Source organism: Aythya ferina, assembly GCF_964211825.1.
Source record: "Aythya ferina genome assembly, contig: HAP1_SCAFFOLD_1353, whole genome shotgun sequence".
In the NCBI taxonomy this organism is placed as follows: Eukaryota; Metazoa; Chordata; class Aves; order Anseriformes; family Anatidae; genus Aythya; species Aythya ferina.
In genome coordinates, this window is record NW_028180737.1 from 1 (window position 1) to 16,881 (window position 16,881).

Below are 16,881 nucleotides of genomic sequence, written 5' to 3' on the forward strand. Positions count from 1 at the left end.
TGGATCCTTGGGGTCATGGTGTCAAAGTCCTTAGGGTCATGGGGTTGGGGTCCTTAGGGTCTGGGTGTCCTTAGGGTGATTGGGGGGGCTTCTTGGGATCATGGCTTTGGGGTCCTTGGGGTCATGGGGTCAGGGTTCTTGGGGTCATGGTGGGCGACTCCTTGGGATCGTTGGTTTTGGGGCGGTTCCTTGGGGCCCGGGGGTGTTTTTTGGGGTCCCTGACGGTGCCCCCCAGCCCCACGCCCTGGGTGCGGTGGCAGCGGCTGAACGGGGCGGTGCCGGGGCGGGCGGCGCTGGAGAACTTCAACAAAACGCTGCGGCTGCCCGGCGTGAGGGACGGCGACGACGGCGACTACGAGTGCGTGGCCGAGAACGGGCAGGGACAGGCCCGGGGAGCGCACACCGTCACCGTCGAGGGTACGGGGGGCGCCGGGGGCGCTGGGGGCACTGGGAGGCACTGGGGGGGAGCTGGGGGTGCTGGGAGGGGAGCTGGGGTGCTGAGGGGCACTGGGAGTGGAGCTGGGGGCACTGGGAGGGGAACTGGGGGCACTGGGAGGCACTGGGAGGTGATGGGAGGTGATGGGGAACACTGGGAGGCGATGGGAGGGCTGCTGGGGGGATTACTGGGGGCACTGGGTGGGACTGGGAGGGGAGCTGGGGCACTGGGGGGGACTGGGAGGGGAGCTAGGGGTGCTGGGAGGCACTGGGAGGGGGAACTGGGGGCACTGGGAGGGGAGCTGGGGGCACTGGGAGGCACTGGGTGGTGCTGGGGGGCACTAGGAGGTGATGGGAGGGCTGTTGGGGGTTACTGGGGGCACTGGGAGCCACTGGGAGGCGATGGGGGACACTGGGAGGCTTACTGGGTGCACTGGGAAGCACTGGGAAGGGCACTTGAGCACACCAGCTGCCTTCCTGGCCCTACTGGGAGCCCTCCTGGGGACTCCGCATACATCTCGGGGGGGGTCCCGGATTCCCTGACCCCCCCCCCCCAATTCCCCCCCCCCCAGCGGCCCCATACTGGGTGAAGCGCCCCAGAGCGGGGTCTTCGGGCCGGGGGAGACGGCGCGGCTGGACTGCGTGGTGGGGGGCAAACCGCGGCCACACCTGCGCTGGAGCATCAACGGGGTCCCCATCGAGGGTGGGGGCCGGGGGGGGCCGGGGGGCAAAGGGAGGCTTTGGGGGGGGGCTTGGGGGGGATTTGGGGGGATTTGGGGGGGCTGGGAAGGGGTTTGGGGGGCTGGAAGGGGTTTAGGGGGGTTAGGGGGGTTTTGGGAGGTTTGGGGAGGTTTTGGGGGTTTGGGGGGGGGTGGGGGGGGATTTAGGGGACTGGAGGGGGGGTTTGGGGTCCGGGGGGGCAAAGGGGGTCTTTGGGGGGCGCTTGGGTGGTTATGGGGGGATTTGGGGGGGCTGGGAAGGGGTTTGGGGGGGCTGGAGGGGGTTCAATGGGGTCCTGGGGGGGAATTTTTGGTCCTGGGGGGCATTTGGGGTCCTGGGGGGTATTTAGGGTCCGGGGGGGGGATTTGGGATCCCAGAGCTATTTTTAGGGTTTTTCTCCTTGGAATTGTGTATTCTTGGGGGGCATTTTGGGGCATTTTGGGGCTGTTTGCTCAGTTCCCTGCCCCCCCATATAATTTCTAACCCCCCCCATCCCCAAATTCCCCCCCCAGAGGTGCCGGGGGGGAGCGGCGTGCGGAGCGTGACGGGGCGCTGGTGCTGGCGCGGCTGCAGCCCAACGACACGCTGGTGGCACAGTGCGAGGCCCGCAACCGCCACGGCCGCCTCCTGGCCAACGCCTACGTCTACGTCGTGGGTGCGTCGCCCCCCCCGGACCCCCCCCGTGCTGGGGACCCCCCCCCGGACCCCCCCCGGGACCCCCTTCCTCTGCCCGTCTATGGGGTCGCGACCACCCGACCCGTCCCATGTCAGGGTCACGGCCCCCTGACCCCCCAATAATGGGTCATGACCCCCCCCATTGTGCATGACCCCCCCCATCTGTGGGTGACCCCCCCGGACCCCCCCCCGTGCCGGGACCCCCCCCGGACCCCCCCTTGGACCCCCTTCTTCTCCCCATCTATGGGGTCACAACCACTGGATCCGTCCCATGTCAGGGTCATGGCCCCCTGACCCCCCCATATAGAGGTCACGACCCCCCCATTGTCTGGGTGACCCCCCCCACATGTGGGTGACCCCCCCGAGGGTCACACCCCCCCCCCGACCCCCCCTCCCCAAATAATGGCACGTTTCCCCCCGACCCCCCCCCCAGCATCCTCAGTGGTACCCAGGGGCTGGCGTTGCCATGGCAACCGCGTCCCCATGGCAACCGTCTCCATGGCAACCGCCCCCCTCCCTAGCAACCCCCTCGTCGCCATGGGCAGCAGGCCCCGCCCCCTCATCCCGCCATCACCATGGCAACCGCCGATCAATCGCCGTTACCATGGCAACGGGGGGGGTACCGGTTGCTATGGCAACGGGGGGGGGGTACCGGTGCTATGGTGATGCCTGAGCATCCCTGGAGGGCTTGGGGAGGGAATTGGGGTCCCGGGGGGGGGTTTAGGGTCTCGGGGGGGTTTTGGGGTCTCGGAGGGGGCTTTTGGGGTCCGGGGGGGTTCCCCGTGACCCCCGCCCCCCCAGAGCTGCCGGTGAAGATCCTGACTGCGGAGGGGGCTCGCTACGAGGTGGTGGAGGCGCAGGCGGCCTTCCTGCACTGCCGGGCCTTCGGGGCCCCCGCCCCACAAGTCGAGTGGTGAGACCCCCCCCGGGATCCCCCCACACCCCGGGACCCCCCCTGTAATCCCGGGACCCCCCCCCGGGATCATCGTCACCCTCCCGGAGCCCCTGGGATGCCCCCAGCCCTCGCATCCCCTCCAGGCATCCGTGGGACCCCCCCAGTCCCCCCCCCGGGACACCCCCACACACCCCGGGACCCTCCCTCTAATCCCCGGACCCCCCCTCCAATCCCGGGACCCCCTCCTGGAGGCCCCCCCGGGAGCCCTGGGATGCCCCCAACCCTCGTGTCCCCTCCGGGCATCCATGGGACCCCCCCCGGGACCCCCAATTCCCCCCCCGGGACCCCTCAACCCCCCCCAGTCCCCCAATCCCCCCTCCATCGCCCCCACCACCCCCCTGCCCCCTCCCAAAGCCCCCCCACGACCCCCCCACGACCCCTGGGCCCCCCCCAGGCCCCCAGAATCCCCCCTCAGCCCCCCGTCCCCTCCCAAAGCCCCCCCAAAGCCCCCCCAAATCCCCCCCAAAGACCCCTAACGACCCCCCCACGCCGCCCCCCACGACCCCCCCACGAACCCCCCCACGACCCCCCACGACCCCCCCGCCCCCCCAGGCTGGCCCCGGGGCAGGAGCCCGCCCTGCAGGACGACCGAGCCTTCGTCTACACCAACGGGACCCTGCGGCTGGGCCCGGCCGGGAGGGGGGACGGGGGGGTCTTCACCTGCCGGGCCCACAACGCCCACAGCAACGCCAGCATCAGCGCGCAGCTCGTCGTCAGAGGTAGCCGGGACCCCCCCCCGAAAATTGTGACCCCGGGGTCCTGACCCCCCCCCAGTGATCCTGACCCCCCCCCCCCGTGATCCTGACCCCCCCACAAACAATTATTCTGACCCTTCCCCAACTATCCTGACCCCCCCCCAATTATCCTGAGCCCCCCTCTAATTCTCCTGACCCCCCCCCAATTATTCTGATCCTTCCCCAATTTTTCTGACCTTCCTAATTATCCTGTCCCCCCCCAATTATCCTGACCCCCCCCCCGAGACCCCCAAGTCCCCCCTGGGGCACCCAAGGGCCCCACTGAACCCCTTTGGGACCCCCAAGTGCCCCCCCCTCCCCCTTCCCTCCCCCCCGCTAACCCCCCCGTATTTCCCCCCCCCAGGGGCGACGCGGATCACGACCCCCCCCCGCAACACCACGGCCAAGAAGGGGGAGACGGTGACCTTCCGCTGCGGGGCCGCCTTCGACCCCGCGCTCGCCCCCCGGGGGCTGCAGTGGCTGCGGGGGGGGCGCCCCCTGCCCCAGGACCCAAGTGAGCAGCGGGGATGGGACCCCCCCCCCCCCCCCCTTTCACACCAGTGGGGGAAAAATAATTCATAAATAGTTGATAAATAATTATTAATTAATAAATAATAATAATGATAATAATGATGATAATTATAATAAATAATAATAATGATGATGTCAATAATGACAACAATAATAATAATAAATAAATAATACATGATAATAAAAAATAATAATACACATAATAATTAATAATAACAATAGATAGTAATAATAATGATAATGAGAGTAATAATAATAAATAATAATAAAATTATTAATAAAATTATTAATAAAAATTAATAATAATAATGGTAATAACTGTAATGATAAATAAATAATGATAATAATGATAATGATAAATAATAACAATGATAATTATAAATAAATAGTAATAGTGATAATGACAATAATAATATATAATATACAATATATAATATATAATTATAATATATAATATTAAAAATTAAAGAATAATAATAATAATAATAATAGTAGTAGTAGTAATAATAATAATAATAATGGTAACGATCTGTGCCCCCCCCAGGTACACGGTGGCCGGGGACACGCTGACGGTGGCCAACGTGGACTACGGGGACCAGGGGGGGGTCACGTGCCGGGCGTGGACCCCCCTGGATGCGGCCGAGGCCGAGGCACAGCTCTGGGTTGTGGGTGAGGAGACCCCCCCGGGACCCCCCCGGGACCCCCACCCCGGATCCTGACCCCTGGGACCCCCCCGGGACCCCCGGATCCTCCCCCCTGGGACCCTCCCATGATCCTGACCCCAGTTCCCCCCAGTATGACCCCAATTCTCCCCAGTTCTGCTGCAGTTCTCCCCCAGTATGCCCCCAGTTCCCCCCAGTTCCCCCCCAGTTTCCCCCCAGTTTCCCCCCAGTTCCCCCCAGTCCCCCCCAGTATTCCCCATTCTCCCCCAGCAGCCCCCTCCCGCCCCACGCCCGCACCCCCCCGGCCTCCCCTTGACCTCACCTGAAGCCCCCCCGACCCCCGTGCCCCCCCTGACCCCCGTGCCCCCCCCGCCCCCCCCAGGCCGGCCGGGCCCCGTGCGGGACCTGCAGCTCTGGGACGTGAGCGAGCGGCGAGCAAACCTCAGCTGGACCCCGGGGGACGACCACAACAGCCCCATCGAGAGTAGGGGGCGGGGGGGGGCTGGGGGGTCTTTGGGGGGGGCTGGGGGGGGCTTGGGGGTCTTTGGGGGCGGCTGGGGGGGGCTCTGAGCTGTTTTGGGGGGGCTGGAGGGGGTCTCTGTGCTGTTTTAGGGGGGTCCTGGGGGGGCTATATGCTCTTTTTGGGGGGGCTGGGGGGGTCTCTGAGCTGTTTTGGGGGGGTCCTGGGGTTTTGGGAGGGGTCTATGGGATGGGATGGGGGCTGGTTTTTTTTTTGGGGGGTGTCTATGGGTTTCTGGGGGGGTCTATAGGGTTCTGGGGGGGTCAATGGGATTTTGGGGGGTTCCGCATCATTCTGGGTTGCCTATGGGGTTGGGGGTCTATGGGGTTTTGGGGGGGTCTTTTTTTTTGGGGGGGTGTCTATAGGGTTCGGGGGGGTCTATAGGGTTCAGTGGGGTTCAATAGGATTTTTGGGGGCTTCCGCATCACTCTGGGGGTCTCTATGGGCTTGGGGGGGGGTCTACCTTTTTGGGGGTGTCCCAGGAGCACTTTGGGGGTGCCGCGTGTTCCCTGACCCCCCCCCTCATTATTTTTCCCCCCCCCCAGAGTTCGTGGTGGAGCAGGAGGAGGAGATTTTTGGGGCCGGGCGCTTCGTGGAGGTGCTGACGGTGCCGGGGGGGCAGCCCTGGGCCCCCCTCCAGCTCTCCCCCTACGGCCGCTACCGATTCCGCGTCCTGGCCGCCAACGCCTACGGCCGGGGGGAGCCCAGCCCCCCCAGCGACCCCGTCAGCACCCCCCCGGCAGGTGAGAGACCCCCCCCAAAAAAATACACCCCCCCTAAAAAAACAATCAACCCCAAAATCCCGATAATCGCCCCCAAAATCCCAATAATCAGCCCCAAAACCCTAATAATCCTCCCCCCAAGGGGTGACCCCATAACCCCCCCCCAAAAAAAAGCACCCCCCCAAAAAAATAATGAACACCAAAATCTCAATCATCGCCCCCAAAATGCCAATAATCACCCCCAAAATCCCAGTAATTGCCCCCAAAACCCCAATAATCCTCCCCCAAGAGGTGACCCCATAACCCCTGAGGGGGGCTGAAGACCCCATAACCCCCCCCCAAGCCCCATAACCCCCCCCCAAAAAAAAGCCAACCCCCCCCCAAAAATAATGAACCCCCCCAAACCCCAATAACCCCCCCCCAAGACCCCAATAACCCCCCCAAAGGGATCCGGGGGCTTTGTGGGGTCCCTGAGCCCCCCCCAAATGGGATTTTTGGTGGGGGGGGCACGGGGGGGGTCATTCTGAGCCTCTTTGTGTCCCCCCCCCCCAGCTCCTGAGCTCAACCCCGGGGGGGTCAAGGGGGAGGGCAACGAGACCGACAACATGGTCATCACCTGGCAGGTGGGGGGCGCGGGGGGGGCACGGGGGGGTCTGGGGGGGGTCTTTGGGGGAGGGCTGGGGGGAGTTTGGGGGGGGGCTGGGGGGGGGTTGGGGGGCTATGGGGGGTTATAGGGGGGCTTTGGGGCTGGGGAGGGCGTGGGGGGGGCACGGAGGGGGCACGGGGGGGGGCTTGGGGGGGGTTATGGAGGGATTTGGGGGGGTTTAGGAGGGTCTGGGGGGGGTTGGGGGGTTCTGGGGGGAAATGGGGGGGTTCTGGGGGGGCTTTGGGGCTGGGGGAGCGCGGGGGGGGCACGGGGGAGTCACGGGGGGGGTCCTGGGGGTCTTTGGGGTGGGTCACAGGGGGGTGCAGATGGCTACGGGGGGGGGGTCTCGGGCACTTTTAGGGGATTTTTTTAGGGCTTTTTGGCTCGGGGGGGGGCCTAAAAAAAAAGGGGGGGGGGCTCATCCATGTGCCCCCCCCCCCCAAAATAAAAATCCCCCCCCCCGCAGCCGCTGTCCCCCGGGGACTGGAACGCCCCCGAGGTCCGGTACCGGGTGCAGTGGAGACCCCTGGAGCCGGGGGGGGGCCCCTGGAGCGAAAAATTGGTGGGGGCCCCCCCCGTGGTGGTGGGGGGCGCCCCCCCCTTCAGCCCCTTCCAGATCCGTGTCCAGGCCCAGAACCAGGCGGGGAAGGGGCCCGAGCCCCCCCTCGTGGTGGGGTACTCGGGGGAGGACAGTGAGTGGGGGGGGATGGGGGGGGGATAATGGGGGGGGGTGAAAAAAAATGGGGGTGAAAAGTTATTGGGGAATAAAAAAAATTGGGGTTAAAAAAATGGGGGGGTAAAAAAAAAATTGGGAGGGTCAAAAAATATGGGGGGGGGGAAAAATTGGGTGAAAAAAAAATTGGGGTGAAAAAATTCGGGGGGGAAATGGGGGGGTGAAAAAAAATGGGGGTGAAAAAATATTGGGGGTGAAAAAATATTGGGGGGGTAAAAAATTGGGTGGGAAATTGGGGGGCTAAAATAATGGGGGCGGTAAAAAAAATGGGCAAAAAAATCGGGGGGGTAAAACGGGAGGTGAAAGGGGGGGCCCTAAAGGGGGGGGCAAGGGGGGGGACCCCAAAAATGGGGAAAAGCCAAAGAAGGGAGTCCTAATTTTTTTGGGGTGTCCCTATTTTTTTTGGGGGGGTCCCAATTTTTTGTGGGTGTCCCAGTTTTTTCGGGGGGGGGGGTCTCATCCTTGTCCCCCCCCCGCAGCCCCCCTGGCGTTCCCCGAGAACGTGGGGGTGGAGATCCTCAACAGCAGCAGCGTGCGGGTGCGATGGAGCCTGGGGGGGGGCCCCAAAATGCTGCGGGGGCACCTCCGGGGCTTCCGGGTAAGGGGGGGCACGGGGGGGTCGTGGGGGGGTCATGGGGGTTGTGGGGGGGCATGGGGGGGTCATGGGGAGGGATCTGGGGGGGCTTGGGGGACTCTGTGAGCTTCTGGGGGGGGCCTGGGGGGGATCTAGGGGGGCCTGGGGGGGTCTGGGGGCTTCTGGGGGGGGGCCTGGAGGGGTCTGGGGGCTTCTGGGAGGGGGCTGGGGGGGGCCTGGAGGCTTCTGGGGGGGGTCGGGAGGGGTCTGGGGGGGATCTGGGGGGGCTTGGGGGGCTCTGTGGGCTTCTGGGGGGGGACTGGGGGGGATCTGGGGGGGTCTGGGGGCTTCTAGGGGGGGATCTGGGGGGTCTGGGGGCTTCTGGGGGGGGATCTGGGGGGGCTGGGGGTGTCTGGAGGCTTCTGGGGGGGCCTGGGGGGGGCTGGGGGCTTCTGGGGGGGGTCGCGAGGGCTCTGGGGGGGTCCCCACGTCCTGCCCCCCCCCCAGGTGCAGTACTGGCGCGAGGGCTGGGTGGGGGAGCGGGCCCGGCGCCAGGCCCCCCCCGCGGCCCCCCCAGGCCCCCCCCCCACGGCCCCCCCCGGGGTGCTGACGGTGCTGGGCGACGCCGGGGGGGCCGTGCTGGGGGGGCTGCGGCCCTGGAGCCGCTACCGGCTGCAGGTGGTGGTCTTCAACGGGAGGGGGGACGGCCCCCCCAGCGAGCAGATCCGCTTCGAGACCCCCGAGGGAGGTGAGAGACCCCCCCCCAAAAAAAAAAATACCCCCCCCAAAAACAAACACCTCCCAAATAAAATAAATAATAAAATAAATACAAAAAAAAAAAAAAAAAGAAAAAACACGCCCTCCAAAAAATCCCCCCCCCAAATAAATCAATTCCCCTCTTTGGGACCACCCGGAGCCCCAAATCTGCCCCAAATCCCCCCTGAGACCCCCAAATCCCCCCCGGGACCCCCAAACCTGCCTCAAATCCCCCCAGGACCCCCCTCAACCCCTCTCAGGACCCCCAAATCTGCCCCAAATCCCCCCTGGGACCCCCCAAATCCCCCCTGAGACCCCCAAATCCGTCCTGAGACCCCCCAACCTGCCCCAAAATCCCCCCAGGACCCCCAAATCCCCCCCTGGGATCCCCCCAACCTTCCCCCAAATCCCCCCCGCCCCCCCCCACCCCTCCCCAGGCTCCCCCCTCTCCACTTCGGGGTCCCCCCCCGGGGGTCCCTGACCCCCCCTGCCCCCCCAGTGCCGGGCCCCCCCGAGGAGCTGCGCGTGGAGCGGGTGGGGGACAGCGCCCTGGCCCTGGCCTGGAAGCGCCCCCGGCACCCCAACGGCGTCCTCACGGGCTACGTGCTCCAGTACCAGCAGGGTGAGGGCACTGGGAGCACTGGGAGCACTGGGAGGGGGCTGGGAGAGGGGAACGGGGGCCTGGGGGGCGCTGGGAGGGGAGTGGGGGGCACTGGGACGAGGGAATGAGGGCTTGGGGGGTGGCGGGAGGGAAATGGAGGGCACTGGGAGAGACTGGGAGCACTGGGAGGGTGCTGGGAGGGGGAAATGGGGGCTTGGGGGGCACTGGGAGGGGACTGGGAGCACTGGGAAGTGGCACTGGGGGCACTGGAAGGAACTGGGGGGGCATTGGGAAGAACTGGGGGGTACTGGGGGGTACTGGGAAGAACTGGTGGGGCAGCTGGAGGTCACTGGGAGGAACTGGGGGCTACTGGGAGGATCTGGGAGCTACTGGGAGGCCCTGGGAAGAACCGGAGGAGCACTGGGAAGAACCGGACGCTTACCGGGGGGACCTGGGTGGGGGTCACCGGCTGACCCGTGTCCCCCCCCCCAGAGAATGCCTCGGGGCCCCCCCTGGAGCTGGCGCTGCCCCCCGGGACCCTCAACGCGTCCCTGAGCCGCCTGCAGCCCCGCGCCCGGTACCGCCTGGCCCTGAGCGCCAGCACCCGAGCGGGGCACGGCCCCCCCCTGCTGAGAGTGGGCAGCCTGCGGCCGGAGCCCGGTGAGGGGGGGCACGGGGGGTGATACCAGGGGGCTATGGGGTGATACTGGGGGGCTGGGGGGTGATACTGGGGGGATTGGGGGTGATACTGGGGGGATTGGGGGTGATACTGGGGGGCTGGGGGCTACCAAAAGGGGGTGGGGGGGCTGGAAAGTGTCATTGGGGAGGGAAACTGGGAGCACTGGGAGCTAACTGGGAGCACTGGGAAGCAACTGGGAGCACTGGGGAGGAACTGGGAGCACTGGGAGGCAACTGGGAGCACTGGGAGGGGAACTGGAAGCTAACTGGGAGCTAACTGGGAGCTGTGGGAGCTAACTGGGCGCACTGGGGGGAGGAACTGGGAGCTAACTGGAAGGAACTGGGCACACTGGGGGGGCTCTCTAGGACCCCTGGGGTCCCCCAGAGGCAGGACTCGCCCTGGGGGGGGGATCCCAATTTTTGGGGCCCCCCCTCGGTGTACGGCTGACCCCCCCCCCCCTCCCAGTGCTCCCAGTTCTGGGCAGCGTACTGGTGTCGGAGGTGGGGGAGGATTTCACCGTCCTGCTCTGGACCCTCGCCCACCCCCAGGACAACGTCGAGTTCGAGGTCCAGTACATGAACAAAACCAGTAAGGGCGCCAAACTGGGGGCACTGGGGGCGGGGGGGGGGGCGTTTTTATATTGGGGGGGCACTTTTTATATGGGGGGGGGAAATATTGGGGGGGCACTGGGGTTAAATGGGGTCAAGGGGGGTTGGTGGTGCGGGGGGGGGGTATATTTTTGGGGGGGGGATTAATTTTAATTGGGGGGGTATTTGTATTTCGGAGGGAAGTATTTTAATTTTGGGGGGGGGATTATTTTTATTTGGGGGGAGTATTTTTATTTTTGGGGGGCTATTTTAATTGGGGGGGGCATTATTTTTATTAAGGGGGGGATAATTTTTATTTCGGGAGAGGATTATTTTTATTTGGGGGGGTATTTTTATTTGGGGGGGTATTTTTATTTGGGGGGAGGATTGTTTTTATTGGGGGGGGATTATTTTGGGGGGGGGGAATATTGGGGGAGCAGAATATTGGGGGGGGAATATAGAGGGGTGAGGCGGTTTGGGGGTCAATAACGGGGTTTAGGGCTAAAGGGGTGGCCCCGGGGGGGGGTTTATTTTTTTTTTTGTGACCCCCCCCCGCCGTGCCCCCCCCCAGGAGCCCCGGAGGAGCCGTGGCTGGTTTCGGGGCGCGCCAACTCCTCGCTGCGGCAGTACCGCCTGGGGGGGCTGCGCCCCGGCACCTCCTACCGGGTGCAATTCGTGGGGCGCAACCGCTCGGGGGACAGCGTGGCCTTCTGGGAGAGCGAGGTGCAGACCAACGGGACACGTGAGTCCGCCCCCCCCCAGAAAAAAAAAAAAACAAAAAATTAAAAAAAATTAAAAAAAATCCCCCCCCGATTCGGTGTTTGGGAAGGATGGAAATTGATGGGGATGCGCTGGGGGCACTCGAAACCGTCATTTGGGGTCGTGGGGGGAGCCCTGAAACCACCTCCTGAGGATTGGAGGAGAGTGAACCCCCCCCCCCAAAAAAAAAAATAAATAGAAAAAATTCCCCCCCTGGCTTTTGGGAAGCCTTGAAACCGACACTGGTGCGCTGGGGGCACTCGAAACCGTCATTTGGGGTCCTGGGGGGAGCCCCAAAACCACCCCCTGAGGCCTGGAGGAGCTTGAACCCTGCCCCCCCCCAAATAAAAGTAATTCTGGAGGAGATTGCCCCCCCCCCTCCATGGGGACCCTTGACACCGCTCCCAGCCTCACGGGGGGGGGCTCGAAACTCTCTTTTTCCCCTGAAAACCTCCCCGCAGGTCGCTCAATCTCCCAAAAAAATCACATTTTCCTGACGGGGGTGCCACGAGGGTGGGTCCCTGAGGTTGGAGCCCCCCCCTAATTTTTTTTCACCCCCCGCCCCCCCCCGCAGTGGTGCGCAGCCTGGCGGGGGGGTTCGCCACCGAGGGCTGGTTCATCGGCTTCGTCAGCGCCGTGGTGCTGCTGCTGCTCCTCCTCCTCATCCTCTGCTTCATCAAGCGCAGCAAGGGGGGCAAGTATTCGGGTGAGCCCCCCCACCACCACCCCCACCCCGGGACCCCCCCCCCCCAAAAAAAAAAATATAACGACCTCAGGGCCCCTCAGGGTTGTAAATGGGGCTTGTTGGGATCCTGAATTTGAGGGGGGGTCCCCATGGATTTAAAGGGTCCTAAGAAAGGGAGGGGGGTCCTGAAGGTTTGGGGGGGGTCCTGAATTTGAGGGGGGGTCCCCATGGATTTAAAAGGTTCTAAGAAATTGGGGGGGGGGGGCTATAAGGTTTGGGGAGGTCAGGGGGGAGGCACAAAGTCTTGGGGGGGGTCCCCGGGGTTTGGGGGGGGGGTCCTGGGGGTCCCCAAGGCTCGGGGGGGGTCCTCGGGGTCTGGGGGGGTCTGGGGGGGTCCCAACCCCCCCATTTGGCTGTGCCCCCAGTGAAGGACAAGGAGGACACGCAGGTGGACTCGGAGGCCCGGCCCATGAAGGATGAGACCTTCGGGGAGTACAGGTGAGGGGGCGTGGCCTAACGGAGGGGGCGTGGCCTAAAAGGGTGTGGTCCAAATAGGGGCGTGGCCTAAATGCGTGGGGGCGTGGTCTAAAGGGGGAGGGGGCGTGGCCATGCAAAACAGGGCGGGCAAAGGGAGGAGCGTGAGGCTGTGAGCGAAGGGGGCGGGGCTTAAAATTAAGGGGCGGGGTTGTCTGCAAAGTGGGCGTGGCTTGCTGAGGTGGGCGTGGCCAGAGCTTTGAGCACCCTTCACTGCTGCCTGGCTAATTGACAGCTAATTGCCCCCCCCAGTCATTAACTGCCCCCCCCCGCTCATTGCCCTCCCCACTAATTGCCCGAGGGGCGGAGCTTCCTGGCTTTGGCCCCGCCCTTTTTGCTTTGGCCACGCCCCTTTTGCTTTGGCCCCGCCCCCTCCTGATGCTCTGTCTCCTCCCCCCCGCTGTCGCTAACGCAGGTCCCTGGAGAGGTAAGGGGGGGTGGGGGGGCACTTGGGGGGGGGGACTTGGGCGGGGGGGCACTTGGGGGTAAGAATTGGGGGGGGCAGGGGCTGGGCAGGACACGGGGGGGGTCCCTGGGAGGGACAATGGGGGGGGGGGCACCCCCCAATTTGGGGAGGGGCAGCGGGTTCCCTCTGCGTCCCCTGGGGGGGGGAGGGGGGGAACACCTTGGGGGGGGGGGAGGGCTGTCCCCTGACCCCCCCCCCACCCCCCCGCATGTCCCCTGATGCCCGGGGTTGATGAGGATGAGGATGGGCGTGACCGCGGTAACGGCGACAATGACGATGACCATGACAATGACCATGACCATGGCCATGACAACAATGACAATGACAATGCCCATGACAACAATGACTGTGACAGTGACGGCCATGACAATGCCCATGACAACGATAACAATGACGTGAGGATGACGCGCCGATGACTGTGGCCATGGTGGCGATGACCATGACCATGACAATGACCATGACCATGACGATGATGCCCATGCCCATGATAACGATAACCAGGACCATGACACCCATACCCACGCCCATGATGATGATAACCATGACCGTGCCCATGAGGACAATGCCCATGAGAACAATGACGATGCCAACGGCCATGATGACGATAACCATGACCTTGGTGACAATGCCCATGCTAACGACGATGATGCCCATGCCCATGACAACGATAACCATGACAAGATGACAATGCCCATGGCCATGATGACAATACTCATGATAATGATGACGATACCCATGATAACGATGACGAAAGCCATGATAACGATGACGATGCCCATCACCATGATGACGATACCCACACCCATGACGATACCCATGACCATGATGACAATGCCCATGCCCATGACGCCCATACCCACAGCCATGCCCATGCCCACACCCACCACAACCCCACCACCCACAACAACCACCCCAACCGCGCCCCCTCCCCTAACACACCTCCCCCCCCCCGCAGCGAGGCGGAGGAGAAGGGCTCGGGCTCGGGCTCGGGCGGGGGCTCGGGCGCGGGGTCCCGGGGCGGGGGCCGTGCGCGGCGGGCAGCGAGGACAGCCTGGCGGGCTACGGCGGCAGCGGGGACGTGCAGTTCAACGAGGACGGCTCCTTCATCGGACAGTACCGCGGGCCCGGCGCCGGCCCCGGCAGCTCGGGCCCGCCAGCCCCTGCGCGGGGCCCCCCCTTGACTGAGGGGGGGCACCTCGTGGCTGGGGGGGGCACCTCGTGGCTCTGGGGGGACGTCGTGGCTCTGGGGGGACCCCTGTAGTTGGGGAATCCCATTTTTGGGGGGAAATCCCATGGTAGGGGGCATGGGGGAGAGCGTCGTGGTAAAGGGGGGGCCCCCGTGGAGTAGTGCTGGTGTGGGGGAGGGCACCTTGGCACTGGGGATTCCCCCCCCCAAAAAAACCACAAACTGGGGGCATGGTAAAGTGGGGGGGCACGTTGTAGTGGGGGGTGCTCCCTGAACAAGGGGGCCCCCCCCATAACAAGGGGACACCCCCAGGACAAAGGGACAGCCCCGCAACAATGGGACCCCCCCAAAAACAATGGGACACCCCCCCAAACAATGGGACCCCACCACAACAATGGGACCCCCCCCCACAACAAAGGGACCCCCCCATAACACCCCCCCCAGCCTTTGACACCCCAAAGTCAAAGCCCCCCCCCAACACGAGGGCTCCCTCCCCCCCCCCAGCAAAGGGCCCCCCCACATCCAAGCCCTCCCCCCCCCCCCCCCAAATCCCCCCATCACTGCCAAAGGGGGGGGGAACCCCTAAATGTCCCCCCCCCCCAGCCCATGCAAGGGATGGGGAAGGAAGAGGCTGGGGGGGGGCGCCCCAAAATTCACCTCTTGGTGGGGGGGGGGACAAGACACGACCCTCGTTGGATTTAGCCAAATATTGAGCCCCCCCCCAAAAAAAACACAAAACACAGACACCTGGGGGCTCCTTCAGACCAAATTTTGGGGGGGGTCCCAAGATTTCAGCCCCCCCCCCCATTTCTGAATGCATCTCACGGCGCGGCCTTGGCAACTCCCACCCGAGCCGAGCGGGGAGGGGGTGCCCCCCCAATGCCCCCCCCGTGTGCCCCCCCCTTTCTAAGACCCCCCCCCAAATTCCTGCCCCCCCCCAATCCCAATTTTGCGCCCCCCCCCCCCCCGTGTCGCCCTCGTGCTGGTGTCGTAGCTTTTGTAGCCCCCCCCCCCCCCCCGTGTTTGTGGTGCCCCCCCCTTTGTGCCCCCCCCCCCGCCCCCTATACATATGTACAGCGCGGAATTGTACAAAACCAGAAAAAAAAAGAGAAAAAAAAAAAAAACAAAAAAAATATACAAAAACGAAACCAAAAAAAGAAAGAAAGGAAAAAGAAATAAAGAATAAAAAAAATGGGGAAAAAAAGAGCGAAACGAAGCAAAATCGGGACGGAATGACGAATAAATGCCCCAAAACGGGGGAACGCCAGCAGCCTGTGCCTCTATAGGGGTGCCCGGGACACCAAGGGGGGGTCTGGGGGGGGCTACGGGTCTCTATAGGGGCTCTGGGGAGGCTATAGGGGGGCTATAAGGGGTCTGTGGGAGACTATGGGGCTCTATAGGGTGTCTATATGCATCTGCGGGGGGGTGTGGGGGATCTATAGGGGCCTATAAGATCTGTAGGGTTCTGTATGGCTCTATAGGCATCTAGGAGATCTATAGGGTCTATGGGGACCTATGGTATCTATGAGAGCTATGGGGGGGGGTCTATGGGGTCTATGGAGAACTATAGGGCTCTATAGGGGTCTATGAGATCTATGGGGCTCTACAGGGGTCTATCAGATCTATAGGGCTCTGCCTATAGGGGTCTATAGGCACCTATGGGCTCTATAGGGATCTATAGGATCTATAGGGGCTACAGCAGTCTATGGGAATCTAAAGGGCTCTATAGGCATCTATGGGATTTGGAAGAACTGATAAGGATTTATAGGGTCTATAGGAATCCACAGGGCTCTATGGGAATCTGTAGAGGTCTATAGGCATCTATGGGATTTACAAGGCTCTATTGGCATCTATAGGGATCTATAGGCATCTATGGGCTCTATAGGGGTCTGTGGGGATTTATGGGGGTCTAAAGGGTTCTATAGGGATCTACAGGGGTCTATGGGAATCTATAGGGCTATAGGATCTATAGGATTCTACAGGATCTGTAGGGATCTATAGGACCCATAGGATCTATAGGGATCTATGGGGTCTATAGGGACCCATAGAGATCTATAGGGGTCTATAGGATCTATAGGGATCTGTGGGATCGATATGGATCTATAGGGATCTACAGGGATCTATAGGATCTGTAGGGCTCCATAGGATCTATAGGACCCATAGGATCTATAGGACCCATAGGATCTATAGGGATCTATGGGGTCTATAGGGACCCATAGAGATCTATAGGGGTCTATAGGATCTATAGGGATCTGTGGGATCGATATGGATCTATAGGGATCTACAGGGATCTATAGGATCTGTAGGGCTCCATAGGATCTATAGGACCCATAGGATCTATAGGACCCATGGGATCTATCGGCTCTGTAGGGCTCTATGGGGTCCATAGGCTCACTCCATGGGTGGCTCCGGGGGGTCCTCGGTCTCGGTGGGCGTGGCCAGGGGTGGGCGTGTCCCTTTGGCCCCGCCCCCGCCGCCATCGCCCCTCTCCGCCTCCCGCCGCCGCCGCGCGCCGCGGCCGGCACCGGCGCGAACCGGCCCGAACCGGAACCGGAACCGGAACCGGGCACCGGGAACCGGAACCGGAACCGGGCACCGGGAACCGGGGGGGAGGCCATGGAGGCCGGGGGGGCCGGGGCCGCCTCCGCCTCCCCCCGCAGCGCCCCGGGGGGGGGCCGGGGCCGGGGGCCGGGGCTGAACCGGGGACCGGGGGGGGGGGCG

At 63.3% G+C, this 16,881-nt stretch overlaps 1 protein-coding gene across 1 annotated transcript; it reads left to right on the forward strand.

Moving 5' to 3' along the window:
• Positions 1-146: 146 nt before the first annotated feature.
• LOC311429551 (neuronal-glial cell adhesion molecule-like) lies at positions 147-14,159 on the forward strand (the record flags this gene model as incomplete). Its single annotated transcript, XM_084540638.1, is given in 24 exon segments — positions 147-417; positions 1,008-1,025; positions 1,028-1,138; positions 1,668-1,679; positions 1,682-1,810; positions 2,632-2,743; positions 3,338-3,504; positions 3,884-4,040; positions 4,595-4,719; positions 5,095-5,196; positions 5,778-5,975; positions 6,507-6,577; positions 7,067-7,292; positions 7,813-7,931; positions 8,415-8,655; positions 9,163-9,285; positions 9,757-9,924; positions 10,409-10,531; positions 11,102-11,272; positions 11,864-11,995; positions 12,400-12,472; positions 13,930-13,982; positions 13,985-14,116; positions 14,119-14,159. Coding segments are annotated over 24 exon segments (3,075 nt in total).
• Positions 14,160-16,881: the final 2,722 nt, after the last annotated feature.